The following is a 13,732-nucleotide window of genomic DNA, read 5'->3' as shown; positions in this document are numbered from 1 at the left end:
GCAGAAAACATCCATGAAACCTTTAGATACAATTGTGAAGCCAACATCATGCTACTCAAGTCAGAAGTGAAAAACTTCATGACACCCATGCAGATGGGAACTGAAAGTTCAACTGCTGAATCCTACACTAAGGCACTGTACGAGCACATCCACTCATGCATGAATCGTACCAAGATACTCTCCTCCAAAAAAGGAAGACAATCTGGTGGTCCCCTGCCATAAACAAACTTTACAACAAAAGGAAGAAACTGTTGCAGAAAAGAGGAAAATCCCAGGATGCAAAAAACTCCCTTACCAGCCTCAGTAAGAAACTGAGATCCCCCATAAAATCCTCCAAAGCTAGTTACGAAAATAAAATTGCCAAAGATTCCAAAGACAACCACAAGGCATTCTATAACTATGTCAATAATCTAAATGTCAATGCTCAGATCTGCTCTGAGCTAAAACAGAATGGCATTAAATATACTGAACCCAAGGATATTGCCAATATCCTGGCAGATCGATTCAGTGCCAACGTCACCTGCCTCTCACCCCATAAATGGCCCATCTCAATACTGGAAGATTGCCAAATTCTGGTAATAATGGCCACACAGGTAAAAAACGCACTCTCCAAAGCTAAGAATACAGCATCCGTGGGACCAGATGACATCCCGGGCTCTGTACTACATGAACTACAATATGAATGGGCACCTCACCTAAGTGTCATGTTTAACCATAGCCTCACCTCAGGTTTTGTGCCTACTGAGTGGCGCAGAGCTACAGTTATCCCACTCCACAAGGGGGGATCCATCTTGGATCCTGGAAACTACCGTCCCATCAGTCTGACGAGCCTTATCTGCAAGGCCATGGAGCATATTATCATGGAACTTATAAACAAAGACATTGGCAACCTTCAAACACTGGACCCCACCCAGTTTGGGTTCATGAAGGGCTGATCTTGTCTCCTGAACCTGACTGACTTCTTCGAATCAGTCTCCAGAGCCATGGACAAGGGTAAGGTGGTTCGCACAGCCTATCTAGACCTTGCCAAGGCCTTTGACACCATCCTCCATTCTAGAATCATAGATAAACTTACTAAGCTGGGCATTAATCCCTACGTCACCCAATGGGTTGCTAACCGGCTTATTAATAGAACCCACACTGTAAAAGTAGCCGACTCCAAATCCAGCTCCAGACAAGTGACAAGTGGAGTACCTCAGGTATCAGTCCTGGAACAGCTCTTGTTTGGCATATACTTCTCTGAAATACAAGCCAACACTAAGGGACTCTGGCTAACAAAGTTCACAGATGACTGCAAACTGGGAGCCATTACTGAATCCCCAAATGATGTGGATACTCTACAAAAGGGCCTTACAGAAACAGATGCTTGGTGTGAGAGCCATGGGCTCAAGTTCAATGCCAAGAAATGTATAGTTATCCTCTTTGGGAAAAAACATGTACCCATGAATTACCATATAAGTGGCAGTACACTAAACACTGAAAGTGTGATAAGAGACTTAGGGACACAGGTGGACAGTGGTCTCACCTTCGATAACCACATCACCACAACAGTCAGGAAATCCTTCTATGTGGCACACCTCATCACTAAGGGCTTTTCATCCAGAAAAAAGGAGGTCATTGTCCCACTGTACTCATCCCTCATTAGACCCATTATAGAATACAATGCCCCGTTTGGTATGTACCGCTCAAGACATCTGCAACAACTGGGAAGGCCGCAGAAATACCTCACGAAAAGAATCACAGGTCTAAAGCAGATGCCCTATGCTGATCACCTTAAAAAACTCCAGCTATACTCTGTCGCATAACGTCTACTCAGATCCCTGCTTAACATACAAGGCCATGTCAAACCCAGAGCTGTTGGACATGCTACACTTAAAGAAATCCCAATCCCTCAGAGCCACATGCTCCAGGGATCTAAACCTTGTCATCATAATAAACAAAACATGCTGGAGGGATAGGTTCCTGACCCAGAGACTCCCCAGACTCTGGAATAGATTGCCCATACATATCAAGCAGAGTGCCTCTTTGGCCCTCTTCAAAAGGAACCTTGATGATTGGATGGGAGAAAGGAAATTCACCCCAGGGTCACGTCAGTCACCCTGCTAGACAGGGGTCCAGGGAAGTAAATAGTGTGGGAAGAAATAGCCAGGAAATTGTTATGACTATGCTTGTATAGGCCCTAGGGCTGATAGCCCAGTACCAACCTATGAACCTATGAATGAAATGAGTATTTACATATTCACAAAGTCAAGATAACGACCATGAAATCTTTAAGTATAATAGTGACAGGGGGAGTGGCAAATGACACACGTGTTTACATATTCACAGAGTGCAGATAACATCCATGAAACCTTGAGATAAAATCTTGACAGAGAGAGTGTGGAGAATGAAATGAGTATTTACATATTCACAGAGTCAAGAAAACAGCCATGAAATCTTTAATATAACAGTGACAGAGGGAGTAGACAATGACACAAGTATTTACATATGTACAGCAGGCTTTAGCATTGTTACCTCACAGTAAGAGGTTCTCCCGTTCGATTCTCGGCTTGCCTTGGGAGTGCCTTCTGTGTGGAGTCTGCATGTCCTCCCCGCAGTTGGGTAGCATTCGAAGACATGCGTGTGTAAATGGACATGCCTTCATTGAAGGTTGGGCGTCGAGCTGGCACCTCGGCATTTTGTAAAAAATCTAGTGCCAATCATTAGCAGACTGGAGTTCCGCTGTGGCGACCCCTTATCGGGGAAAAGCCGAAAGACAAACAACAACAACAACAGCAGGCTTTCTATATGAGTTTGTATGTGGTCAGTAGGTAGAAGCATAAAGTGGTAGCTGGATGGTTTATGGTGTTGTTTCTAGACATGTTTTGGTGGTTAAGTAAAATGGCTTGTATTACCACAATTGCAGCTGTAATGATTTGTTACATGATACTTAAATCCATGTCTGGAAAACAGATTTTTTAAAGGATACTGTTCCATTTTCAGTTTCGTACTTATTATATGTAATTGTTGTCTGATTTTCATGATACCAGAAAACCAGTGACTGGCTTCTTCACTTGAACTTGCAACGAGATCCAGATCTTTCTTATCTCCCCTGAAAATGATGGACAGGCACTGGCTGGCAGGATATTCCATTGCATATTTCTGCATTCCTTCAGTCTGATGGCCAATTGTCACATCCTCAATATCATCAACGGAAACTGTGAAGAGAAAGAATAATGTTTTAGTAATGCAAGTAGACTGTATTTTATTTTTGGAACACGGGCAATAGGAGACATTCATTAATTTGGAATTTCTGCAACATGCAGAATTTAGTGCAAAATGACTACAGGTCCATTACAACTACATCCACCCTGAGATTTGTGAGCAAGTGCTTCCTTGTAGCTATGGTTTCTTTATGCTTTCTCAATTTTTATGTTGCTAAGTTCCCTAAACATATTTTTACCTTTATAAGGACATAACTAGGAATTGCATATAAAAATATATGAAGCATAAACAAATGCGTTGATATGCAGTACCAAGTTTGTAACAGCTAATTCCTTATGTGGTTAACTTAGGACCAGTTCGTATACCCTTATGTCACTTGTTTAACATCCCAGCAAGTTGTATGCTATGACAGGAGCCGGAATGACACTCTATAGTTCCAACAGTTTTTTATGTGAAAAATTATGTCCTCCATTCCAGCTTTGGGTTATATCTCAAAGAAGTACCATACTAGATGTACAGTGGCAAACCTCACCTTCTTCCATCTGATCTCATGAGTACACACAAGAGGCAGATGCATTTGCCAATGCCGAGGTGGTTCTTTTGTAAATACAAAATATTACAAAACACATATCGAAACATGAAATAGTTATAATTGTTTATATTTGTTCACTCAATCTCCTGTCAAAATACGTCCCACAGAAAAGGTTTTGCTAATTATTAGAGTTTCATATTTATGCCACAACATAAGTAAACCAGAATAAAATTTAACAGTTGTACTTCACACATCTGGTCCACAATTCTTTTTGGTCCTCTCAGACCTTATTATTCCCTGCCCAGCCCCAGTACCCCACATCCACGCTAGGTCTACCAGCCATTCTCGCACCCCTGCCAGACTTACTACAGTATCGCTAAAGCCAGTCATGAATCTTAAGGGTGTTCTGGGGTCTTGGTTATGTGTGCTTCTATTTGTTGCCTTTTTTTTTTGCCCTACCCATTTTCCCTGTCGCCACCCCGCCCCCATGCTTGTTGGTTACATCCTAGGGCAATGCCCCTCTTTAAACCACACTTTCCCTTAGCGAGCATCAACAATGAGTACACTCCTCCACAGGATGGATATGCCTATCCGTTCCTGTAGTTCTGTCAGTCACCCAAGCCAATAATCAAATCAGGATCGCCTAGGCCCTAGTCAGAGTTTTATCACTCAGTGCCACAGTAGTGGCTTTAGTCCAAAATTCTTGACCAAAGGAAATGATTGGTATCCATGGGAGGTGGAAGTAGGCAGCAACAGTTAGTAGATTTATAATAATTTTCAAAACTAATGCACAACCTGGTCCCCTTAACAGACAAGACTGTTAGTCATCTGCAGATACCCCTCATGACTGACTAGTTTTAAATATGTGTTTCACTTTATTACCTGATCAGGAAACGGTATTTTTTTGCAATGTTTTTCAACCAAAGAACCGGGGGGTGGGATAAGGGGGCCATGGCCAGTTGTTTGAGACTTGTAGTTCTGATATTAAAACTCGGTGTTGCATAATTCCATCTATATTTTACATTCCATCTATATCTTACATTAATGCATTGTGTCTTCTCATTTTGTTGAGTACTTCTTTTCTACACAGCACTTATTTAGTTCACAGTTTACCTGCCGTTTTAATCAGTGAAATTACATCATGGCATCTGAATCACACACTAGATTGTGCACGATTTTTAGAAACTATTATAAATCTAATAACCATTGCTGCCTGTTACAGCAATGGCACTGCATTTTAACAGGTCATGCAAGTGGCTGGTTAAGGAGTCTGTCATGACTGCCTGTCAATCAGTAATACCATGTTCAAACCCGCGCAAAATCTGCAGGGTCGTATTTCTTTGAGAGTTAACCCTTAGTAGAAACCTTTTCTATTTACCATGTATGTTTTCAATTCATCTGGCTTTTTTTCAGGATATTTGCCCCACTGCTTTATTTTTTCGATTTTTTTGGTATTTTTCCATGTCCTTAGGCATATCATCAGTTGTGCTCTATGCTTGCTGTTGTAGCTCCTTTTCCCTTAATTTTCCCAATACTATTCCTCATGGCTGGGATCTCAGTAGTGGTGGGTAGGGAAGGGGATTTTGGTTGTAGCAGAACAACTGGCACCATTACATATGCTGCCCTGCATGCCAGGATATTATTTGCACTCCCTAACATGGGTTGAGCTACCAATGTCACTCGTGTCAACACCCGTAACATCAGTTAAATCTGCCCCCCCCCCCATGCTATAATACTAACAGCAATCTGCTTCATGATTTTGGAGCTGTCTCCATCACCAGAAATGCGTGTGTGTGAAGAAAATCTTCCAAACCACAGGTGTCCCCTCAAGTAACCAAACTGTTAGTCAAACCTGTGTTAGCAGTCATTGCTTCTTCCTTCTGTGCCCCAGAGTTGGGGCCCAACTACTTTTTGACTTCTAATAGAGATCAACCACATTTTTGTTTGCAATGCAGTAATTCTGCATCATGCTCTGCATTTGACTTCTCCCAGTATGAATGTCTTGTTGTCTAAGTTTCTGCTCATAACGTCACACTGCAGCTCTTTCAGTACTTTTGTGACTGGGCTGAGCCTCGTCAGTTTTCTCAGTTTTTTTTCAAACTGGCTGCTATAAACATGTTTATGTCATCTCATTAGTCTTCTAGTCCTCAGTGCAGTAACAACATCGCCCAAGCATTGCTGGAGTACATCCCCCTAAGCTATGCACCCCATTATACTAGTGTCTGTTATACCTCTCTCACACGGCTTGGCATGGTTCAGTCCAGGTGTTAACTACCAGCTCCATCTCCATCTCATATATCCTCCACAGTGTGTATATTCTACTAGGATTCTGCCTTTCTGAGTGTATCACCTTGCACTTGAGAATTAAATCTGTCTATCACCTACCTGACCCTCAACCTTCCCTCAGGAAATATCATCAAATATAACTCCCCATACTATCACTAGGGAACAGGTCCTTAATGCTCTCTCTAAGACCAAGAACATTGCATCACTGGGCCCAGAAAATATCACAGGATGCCTTCTAAATAGCATGAAACATGACCTATCAGGGCCTCTGGAATTACTATTTAACTGCAGCCTCCTAACAGGCTTTGTGTCTCATGAATGGAGAAAGGTAACAGTCATCCCTCTGCACAAAGGTGGGCCATCTACAGACCCCGGAAACTACAGACCCATAAGTCTCACTAGTCTTATATGTAAAGCCATGGAAAGAAGGAGATGACCAATAGAGATATAGTAAACTTCCAGACACTGGACCCAACCCAGTTTGGTTTTGTCAAGGGCAGATCATGACTACTCAAACTGGTAGACTTCTTTGAGAAGGTCACCAAAGCAATGGATGAGGGCAAAATCATTCACACTGCCTACCTTGTCCTTGCCAAGGCATTTGACACAATACCTCACTCAGGCATTGTTGATAAACTCAAGAGGTTAGGTACAAACCTGCATGTCACCCCGGTGGTTAGCCAACCAAAGCTTACACTTAAGAAGGGCATCAGAATGTGTCAGAGATTTGGGGTGCATGGCTAGGCTTAAAAAGGGCTTCTGGTCGTTAGCCTAGTAAACATCTATGAACCTATGAATCTATTTAGTCCCATTCCGATGTTGCTGGAGTCTATTCCTTTCATCTGTAACCACTGGCAATATTTTGGTGTTACCTATGAACTGGTGAAATATATTTACTAACTAATATTTGTATGGAAAGACGACTAATAAAACCAGGTGAAGTACAACTCTGCACACATCAGTGCCTGCCTTCTAGGCTCCACTCTCATGAGCATGCACACACACACACACACACACACACACACACACACACACACACACACACACACACACACACACACACACACACACACACACACACACACCAACCTTGTTCATCAGTCATTCTTTCTCTCAAGTTTAAAAACTTAGGCAAACTTTTAACACATTTAATTTCCACACCATGCTTCAGTGTGCCACAAAATCAAAAATCACACTAAAGCTCTCCTGTGCCACACAGTCATAAAAATGGATCCCATATGACTGATGGAATCTTCCTTGCACGAACCTGTGCTGCTGCTGCTTAAATGACAGGGAGTTCTCACACAGGAAAATCAATACAGCCTAATGCACCTTATCTTTTCTGTAACCATTCCTGATACATGACTAAGTTTTACTGGCATCTAAGTATGAAGCTTCGCCTTAGGAATGACTAGTCCCAAGCTTCAGCAGCCCTGGAATGTGTCACCCAGACAAATGACATGTTTCAGGGACATAATTCTTTAATTAGAATCTCCAGCTTCGCGAGCACTAAAGAGAACAACGCACTGCACCTTGCACCTTACCACAGCTTAAATCTCTCAACTTCCCTGATCACTTTATCTGTCAAAGGTCATTTTACCATTTCTCATTCTCTCTTACTCAGTCTACTGCTATTGCACTTTCCCACACTAGACAGCTGCCCTGTCTTTCAGTCACGAATGCTTATGTAAAGAATTTAGTCCACATATCTGCTGTTCCACACCTACTTACTTACATATACTTAAATACGTGGGATCAACAGTTCAGAATAATGGCAAGTGTGGAAGAGAGGTGAAGAAGAGAGTACAGGCAGGTTGGAATGGGTGGAGAAGAGTGTCAGGAGTGATTTGTAACAGACAGGTACCAGTAAGAGTGACAGGGAAGGCCTGCAAGAGGGTAGTGAGACCAGCTATGTTATATGTGTTGGAGACAGTGGCATTGACAAAAAGGCAGGAGTCAGAGCTGAATGAGGCAGAGTTAAAGATGTTAAGATTTGCACTGAGTATGACAAGGGTGGACAGGATTAGGAATAAGTATATTAGAGGGTCAGCCCAGGTTGGAAGGTTTGGAGACAAAGTCAGAGAGGCAAGATTACATTGGTTTGGACATGTGCTGAGGAGAGATTCAGAGTATATTGGGAAAAAGATGCTAAGGATGAATTTGCCAGGTAACAGGAAAAGAGGAAGGCCTAGGTTAAGGTTTATGGATGTGGTGAGAGAAGACATACAGGTGGTTGGTGTGATAGAGAAAGATGCAGAGGACAGGAAGAAATGGAAACAGATGATCCACTGTGGCGACCCCTAATGGGAACAGCTGAAAGAAAAAGAAGATCTGCTGTTCCACACCTGCCACAGCCGTCCTTGTAGTTCTTCAGTAATCTACTCTCCTGTTGTCATCTTCCCTCTCTGGTGTACCATCAGCATTCCTTTTTCCCCTCCTCTGACTTCTCTAACTGTTAAATTCTTCTGTGTGGCGGTCTTTTTTCTGGCAAATGATCACGTCTCCCTTCTCTCAGATCTTTGAAAAGTAGCTTTGCATATGCATCTGTTAGTGTTATATAATAATAATAATAATAATAATAATAATAATAATAATAATAACAATTTGTTAACCGGGCAGACCCACTGGGCTGCATGCAGTGCCTTTTTAGGGAGACCCATGAGCAACATCTGGTTAGATGACTTGCTTAAGATCATACAGCAGGGGAATGAGAGCCGAGGGAATAAAACCCAGTATCACAGTCACTAGAACTCAAGCAGATGGTTACGGCTGTGAGTTGCAGTGTCTGTGGTACAAGGTTTGATTACCTCAGCCCTCATTAGGCTACTGTGTGACAGTGACCAAGCCACCACCTAACTAGATATTGCTCCTAGGTCACGCCTGAATAAGGACTGCATGTCCAGTGGGCCTACCTGGTTAACAAATGGTTATTATTATTAATAACAGTATATACAGTGACTGAATTTTTTATGGCTCTTTGCCTGATGTCATTTTATTTACAGCCACATGAACGAAGAAAGGTAAAATATAAACCAGAAACTAAAAAAAAATGGACATTTCCTAAAGCTACTGTAAATGTAAGATTATTTATAATTTTCCTACAACAAACCTTTCCTCACAGTGCTCAACAGTTTATCTTCTGAAAAAGGGACAGAGATGAACATAACTAGGGACAGCATTTAAATATCAGTACCGCTGACATTTAAAGTCAGAAGAGCCAGATGAGTTTAATCAACATGCAGTTACTGAAGTAAAGGAGGTTTGCGACTTTAATAATTTCCATTGTTTGTTGAGTGAAAACCACCACCTTTTTACAAGATAACAGACTGTAGGTAGGACAGATCAAAATTCTGAACTAAAATAAGAGATACCCATGAAAACAAGAGACAACTGAAGGACATGCCTCTCATTGTGTGTATGGGTTCCACTGCATTTAAATTATTACATAAGAGTATTTAAGACTTGATTGAACTTAATGATGGCTTAAAATGTATTTTATGGCAGGTTATGTATATGAATGAAGAAGTAACGTGATCTTAACCCCCAGGAAGAGCTTTGTTATCCTGAGGCACTTGAAATGTGTCTATTGTGACCTGTCTGAGATATGTCTTTATTTTATCATCTGATATGGAATTTACTTGCTTATTTGTTTTAAGTAATAATACTTTGAGTACAGTCCTGCTTGGGTCTGAGCACTTTTTGGCATGTTGCAGCTCTTTCAGATCACCCCACAGATCTGTCCCTCTTACCATATTTCTTCCTTCATCACTTTGCATGCTTCCCTTATATCTTATTTTTATTTTGAGCTTGTTCAATAAAGTAATGCGCTCAACATGTGGATCTTTTAGACAGAGCCTGGATTAAAGAAATATGAGTCACAACTGTGACATAAAAGAGAAATACTAATGCGAGATGTAAGTGATAAGTGAAAATGTCGGTAGCACATACTCAGATGTGCATCACAAGTTACAAAGTCTGAGACGGTTTGCAGAAATGTAAAGCTCAACAAGCATTGCATTTGTTTTTGGGCAGTAAGGTCAGACATCAGTTGGTTCTGTTCTTACCATGTGCCTGGGATAATTTTTCAGTCCTGAACTTGTAATGCAGCATAAAAGGGGAAATACACTTGTGCAATGCTGTTCTTAATATCAGATATTAAACCAAGGTTCCATCTGTCTGGGTTGGTGATAACATGTGTGGAAGGGTGCTGTGTGTAAAAACTCGTGGCATTTATAAAAAAAATATATTTATATATATATATATATATATATATATGTGTGTGTGTGTGTGTGTGTGTGTGTATATATATATATATATATATATATATATATACATATATATATATATATATATATATATATATATATACACACACACATACACACACACACACACACATATATATACAAGAATTTCCCCTAAGTCTTGGCCAAATTTTCCCTAGGCAATATGAATACCACCCTTGGGTCTCCCTTTAAAACAGGCTTTAGTTAGGAGTGTAATCCAGTCAACAAAAGTAAACAAGTAAGTGAGTGAATGACTGAGTAAATAAACAAATAAAAATAAATAAATAAATAAATACATAAAAAGTCAGGCTTCAGCTTCCAAAACATACAGTCAATACACAAGGAAATGTTGGATTTTTCTGACTATGTCTGCAGTATATACAGCAGGTATCAGGTTCGTAGTAAAAAGAGGAGTGAGAGAAACAAGAGAAAAAATACTTCAGAGGGTAACTATATATACTGGACATGCTGTGACAGTAGGGTTCTAGGAAATAATAAACAGGGTAAGAGGCTTACTGAGGGAAGGCAACTAGTTGGACGGGTAGTGAAGTGATGCAGACAACAGGGTGGTAAGAATAATAGGGTTTTAGGGGTCAACGGAAGACTTGAACAAGACAAGTCTACTGAGAGTTACTAGATCAGCACTTGCATTTGTCTCTCTGTCTCTCTCTCTCATATGGGAAAAGTTACAATTGGATCTAAACTGATTATAATCAGTGACACTTCTTAGCCCTGAAGAAAAAGTGTCACAGTTCTTGGGAACTAATACTAGTAAAGTGTGGTTATTACTATGTAGCATATTACAAGGTCTTCTTAGTACTGGGGCATTGTTAGGATGTGAGCAAAGAAGGTATCAGGTAGGTGCACAAAACAATTTTCCAGCAAGGCAAGGAAAGGCATTGTCACAAAGACCTGGTTCAAAACTAGTGAGAGCACTCCATCAATACAGGATTTCAATGCCTACTAAATGTTCAGGGCCACGACATTACATGAAGGCACTTAAAGCAATGGTGCCTCTGTACTCTTAAGAAAATATTTCACCTGGTGGACAGTAGTCCCTCCTTTGATAACCATATTGCCACAGTAGTCAGGAAATCCTTTTACATGGGACACCTCATCACAAAAGGGTTCTCCTCTAATAAAAAGTAGGTCATTGTTCCTTTCTACTCATCCCTCATCAGACCCATTATAGAGTACAATGCCCCATTTGGCATGTATCTCACAAGACACCTACAACAACTGGAAAGGCCACAGAAATACCTCACTAACAGGATTACAGGCCTCAAACAAATGCCATACGCAGACCGTCTCAAAAAAACTCTAGTTCTACTCTGTCGCATATCGCCTACTCAGAGGCGATCTCTGCCTAACATACAAAGCTATGTCAAACCCAGAGCTGTTGGACATGCTACACTTAAAGAAATCCTAATCTCTTCGAACCACACGCTCTAGGGACCTAAACCTTGTCACCACAATAAACAGAACAAGCTGGAGGGATAGATTCCTGTCCCAGAGACCCATACTCTGGAACAAGCTACCCATTCATGTCAAGCAAAGCTCCTCATTGGCCCTCTTTAAGAAAGATCTTGACGACTAGATGGGAAATAGAAAATTCACCCCGGGGATCATTTCTGCGGCACTGCTTGTCAGGAACACAGGAAAATAATTTTCTTGGGTGGCGAAAGCCAGGGAACCTTTTTGGCTAGGCTTATATAGGCCAAAGGGCCAATAGCCTAGTACCTACCTATGAACTATGAACCTACAGATTTGTTACATAAGATAATGATATGAACTCCTCCACACATCTTACTATTAACAAACCCCATTTATCATACCATAGCTAACTGCAGAACCCCCCTTTATGTCCTTCTCAGCCTGTATCTCCTACCTTACCAGTGTGGAGTCTCTGTGCATGAATCCAAGCAAACTGGTAAAATTAATGTTAACACTGAAGTCAGAAGCATTTTCCAATACCTCAATATTCAGAGATTACACCACGGCCGATCTACTAAAACTGACTCAAATCAAAAGACGCTTCTGTCTTTATAAGCACCCAGCTTATGTGGAATCCTTAACCGCCAAATTCTATGCACATGCAAACAGCTTCATAGATGCATCTGTCCTCCTCAGAAGTAAATAACAATGCCATATTTAAAAATACCCCCCCCCCCACACCCGTGGTGGAACCCTAATATAAATTTGGTTCTACAATAAAAGAAAACATTCACTGCACACAAACATACATTTAACTCTCAAGATGCCAATAACTCTCTTTCTAAATTTAACAAGGAACTCCAGGCTCTGATCAAATTAACTTAACCTAAATATGAGGTAAAAATAGACACCCAGGCAAAGGATAACCACAAAGCCTTCTTTTACTATGTAAGAAACCACTGAAATAATGCCCAGTGCTGTGCAACACTAATAGTTAAGGCTGTTACATACTCAGACTCAGAGGACATAGCTACTAGTAGGGAAATTTTGTTGAAACTTCACCCCCCTCATATTCCCAGATCACATACCTGCATCTACACTGCTCCCTCAAATATCCCAACAACAAGTCCTCGACTGCACTCCAAGGCCAAGAACACTACTTTTGTGGGGCCAGATAATATCCCAGGCCAGGCTGCCTACTGTCAGCCTAAACCATGACGTGTCAGACCTCCCATACAGGCTATTCAATATCAGCCTCCAAACAGGCTTCATGTTAGATGAAAGGCAGACTGCAACAGCCATCCTCTTGTGCAATGGTGGTGCATCACCTGATCACGGTAATTATAGATCCATAAGCCTGACCAGCGTCATCTGAAAAACTACAGATAGGATTCATATGGAATTTATAAATAAGGATATAGGTATCGTACAAATGGGGTCTATATTATCCGAACGAAAACTGCATTGCGAATCATGTTTGAGCGACACCAAATGTGTGAATTCCGCAAATTTCGAAACTGATAAATAAAAAAACTAACAGACAAAAACTGTCACTAACTGTTTCATGCAGGGGGTCAAGCCCCCTTGCACCCCCCACACCCCCGCTACTTAAATATACCAACTCCGAGATCGCACGCCATTGAAGTAAAGGGAAGAATTCCCTACGGCGATCTCCATTCACTCTTGTGATATTTGCGACATTCGCTCATTTGGTGTCACTCAAATGGGATTCGTGCAATGCGGTTTTCGTTCGGATAATATAGACCCGTACAAATGTTCTGCCCAGCCAGTCTGATTCATCAAAAGCAGATCCTGCCTACTTAATCTGGTTCACTTCTTTGAGAAGGTTACTGAAGTAATGGATGGATGCAAGTCAGTATAAACCACATATCTAGACCTTGCAAAGGTATTTAACACCATCCCATGCTCAAGTATCACAAATAAACTCTTCCAGTTAAATAAAAATTCCCATGTAACTTGCTGAATAGCA

The 13,732-nt window shown here is 41.1% G+C and overlaps 1 protein-coding gene across 2 annotated transcripts in view; it reads right to left on the bottom strand.

Moving 5' to 3' along the window:
* PLCD1 (phospholipase C delta 1) overlaps window positions 1–13,732 on the bottom strand; it is a 1,599,641-nt gene that overhangs the window by 1,379,829 nt on the left and 206,080 nt on the right. For both annotated transcript variants that reach the window (XM_044067556.1, XM_044067555.1), the window contains exon 3: window positions 2,969–3,197. In XM_044067556.1, coding sequence (XP_043923491.1) covers window positions 2,969–3,197 — 229 coding nt within the window. The remainder of the gene's footprint in view (window positions 1–2,968; window positions 3,198–13,732) is intronic.

Source organism: Protopterus annectens, chromosome 3.part1, assembly GCF_019279795.1.
Source record: "Protopterus annectens isolate FY-2018-M chromosome 3.part1, PAN1.0, whole genome shotgun sequence".
NCBI classification, from domain to species: Eukaryota; Metazoa; Chordata; order Ceratodontiformes; family Protopteridae; genus Protopterus; species Protopterus annectens.
Note: the sequence above shows the minus strand (reverse complement) of the source record. Positions and strands in the feature narration are given on the sequence as shown.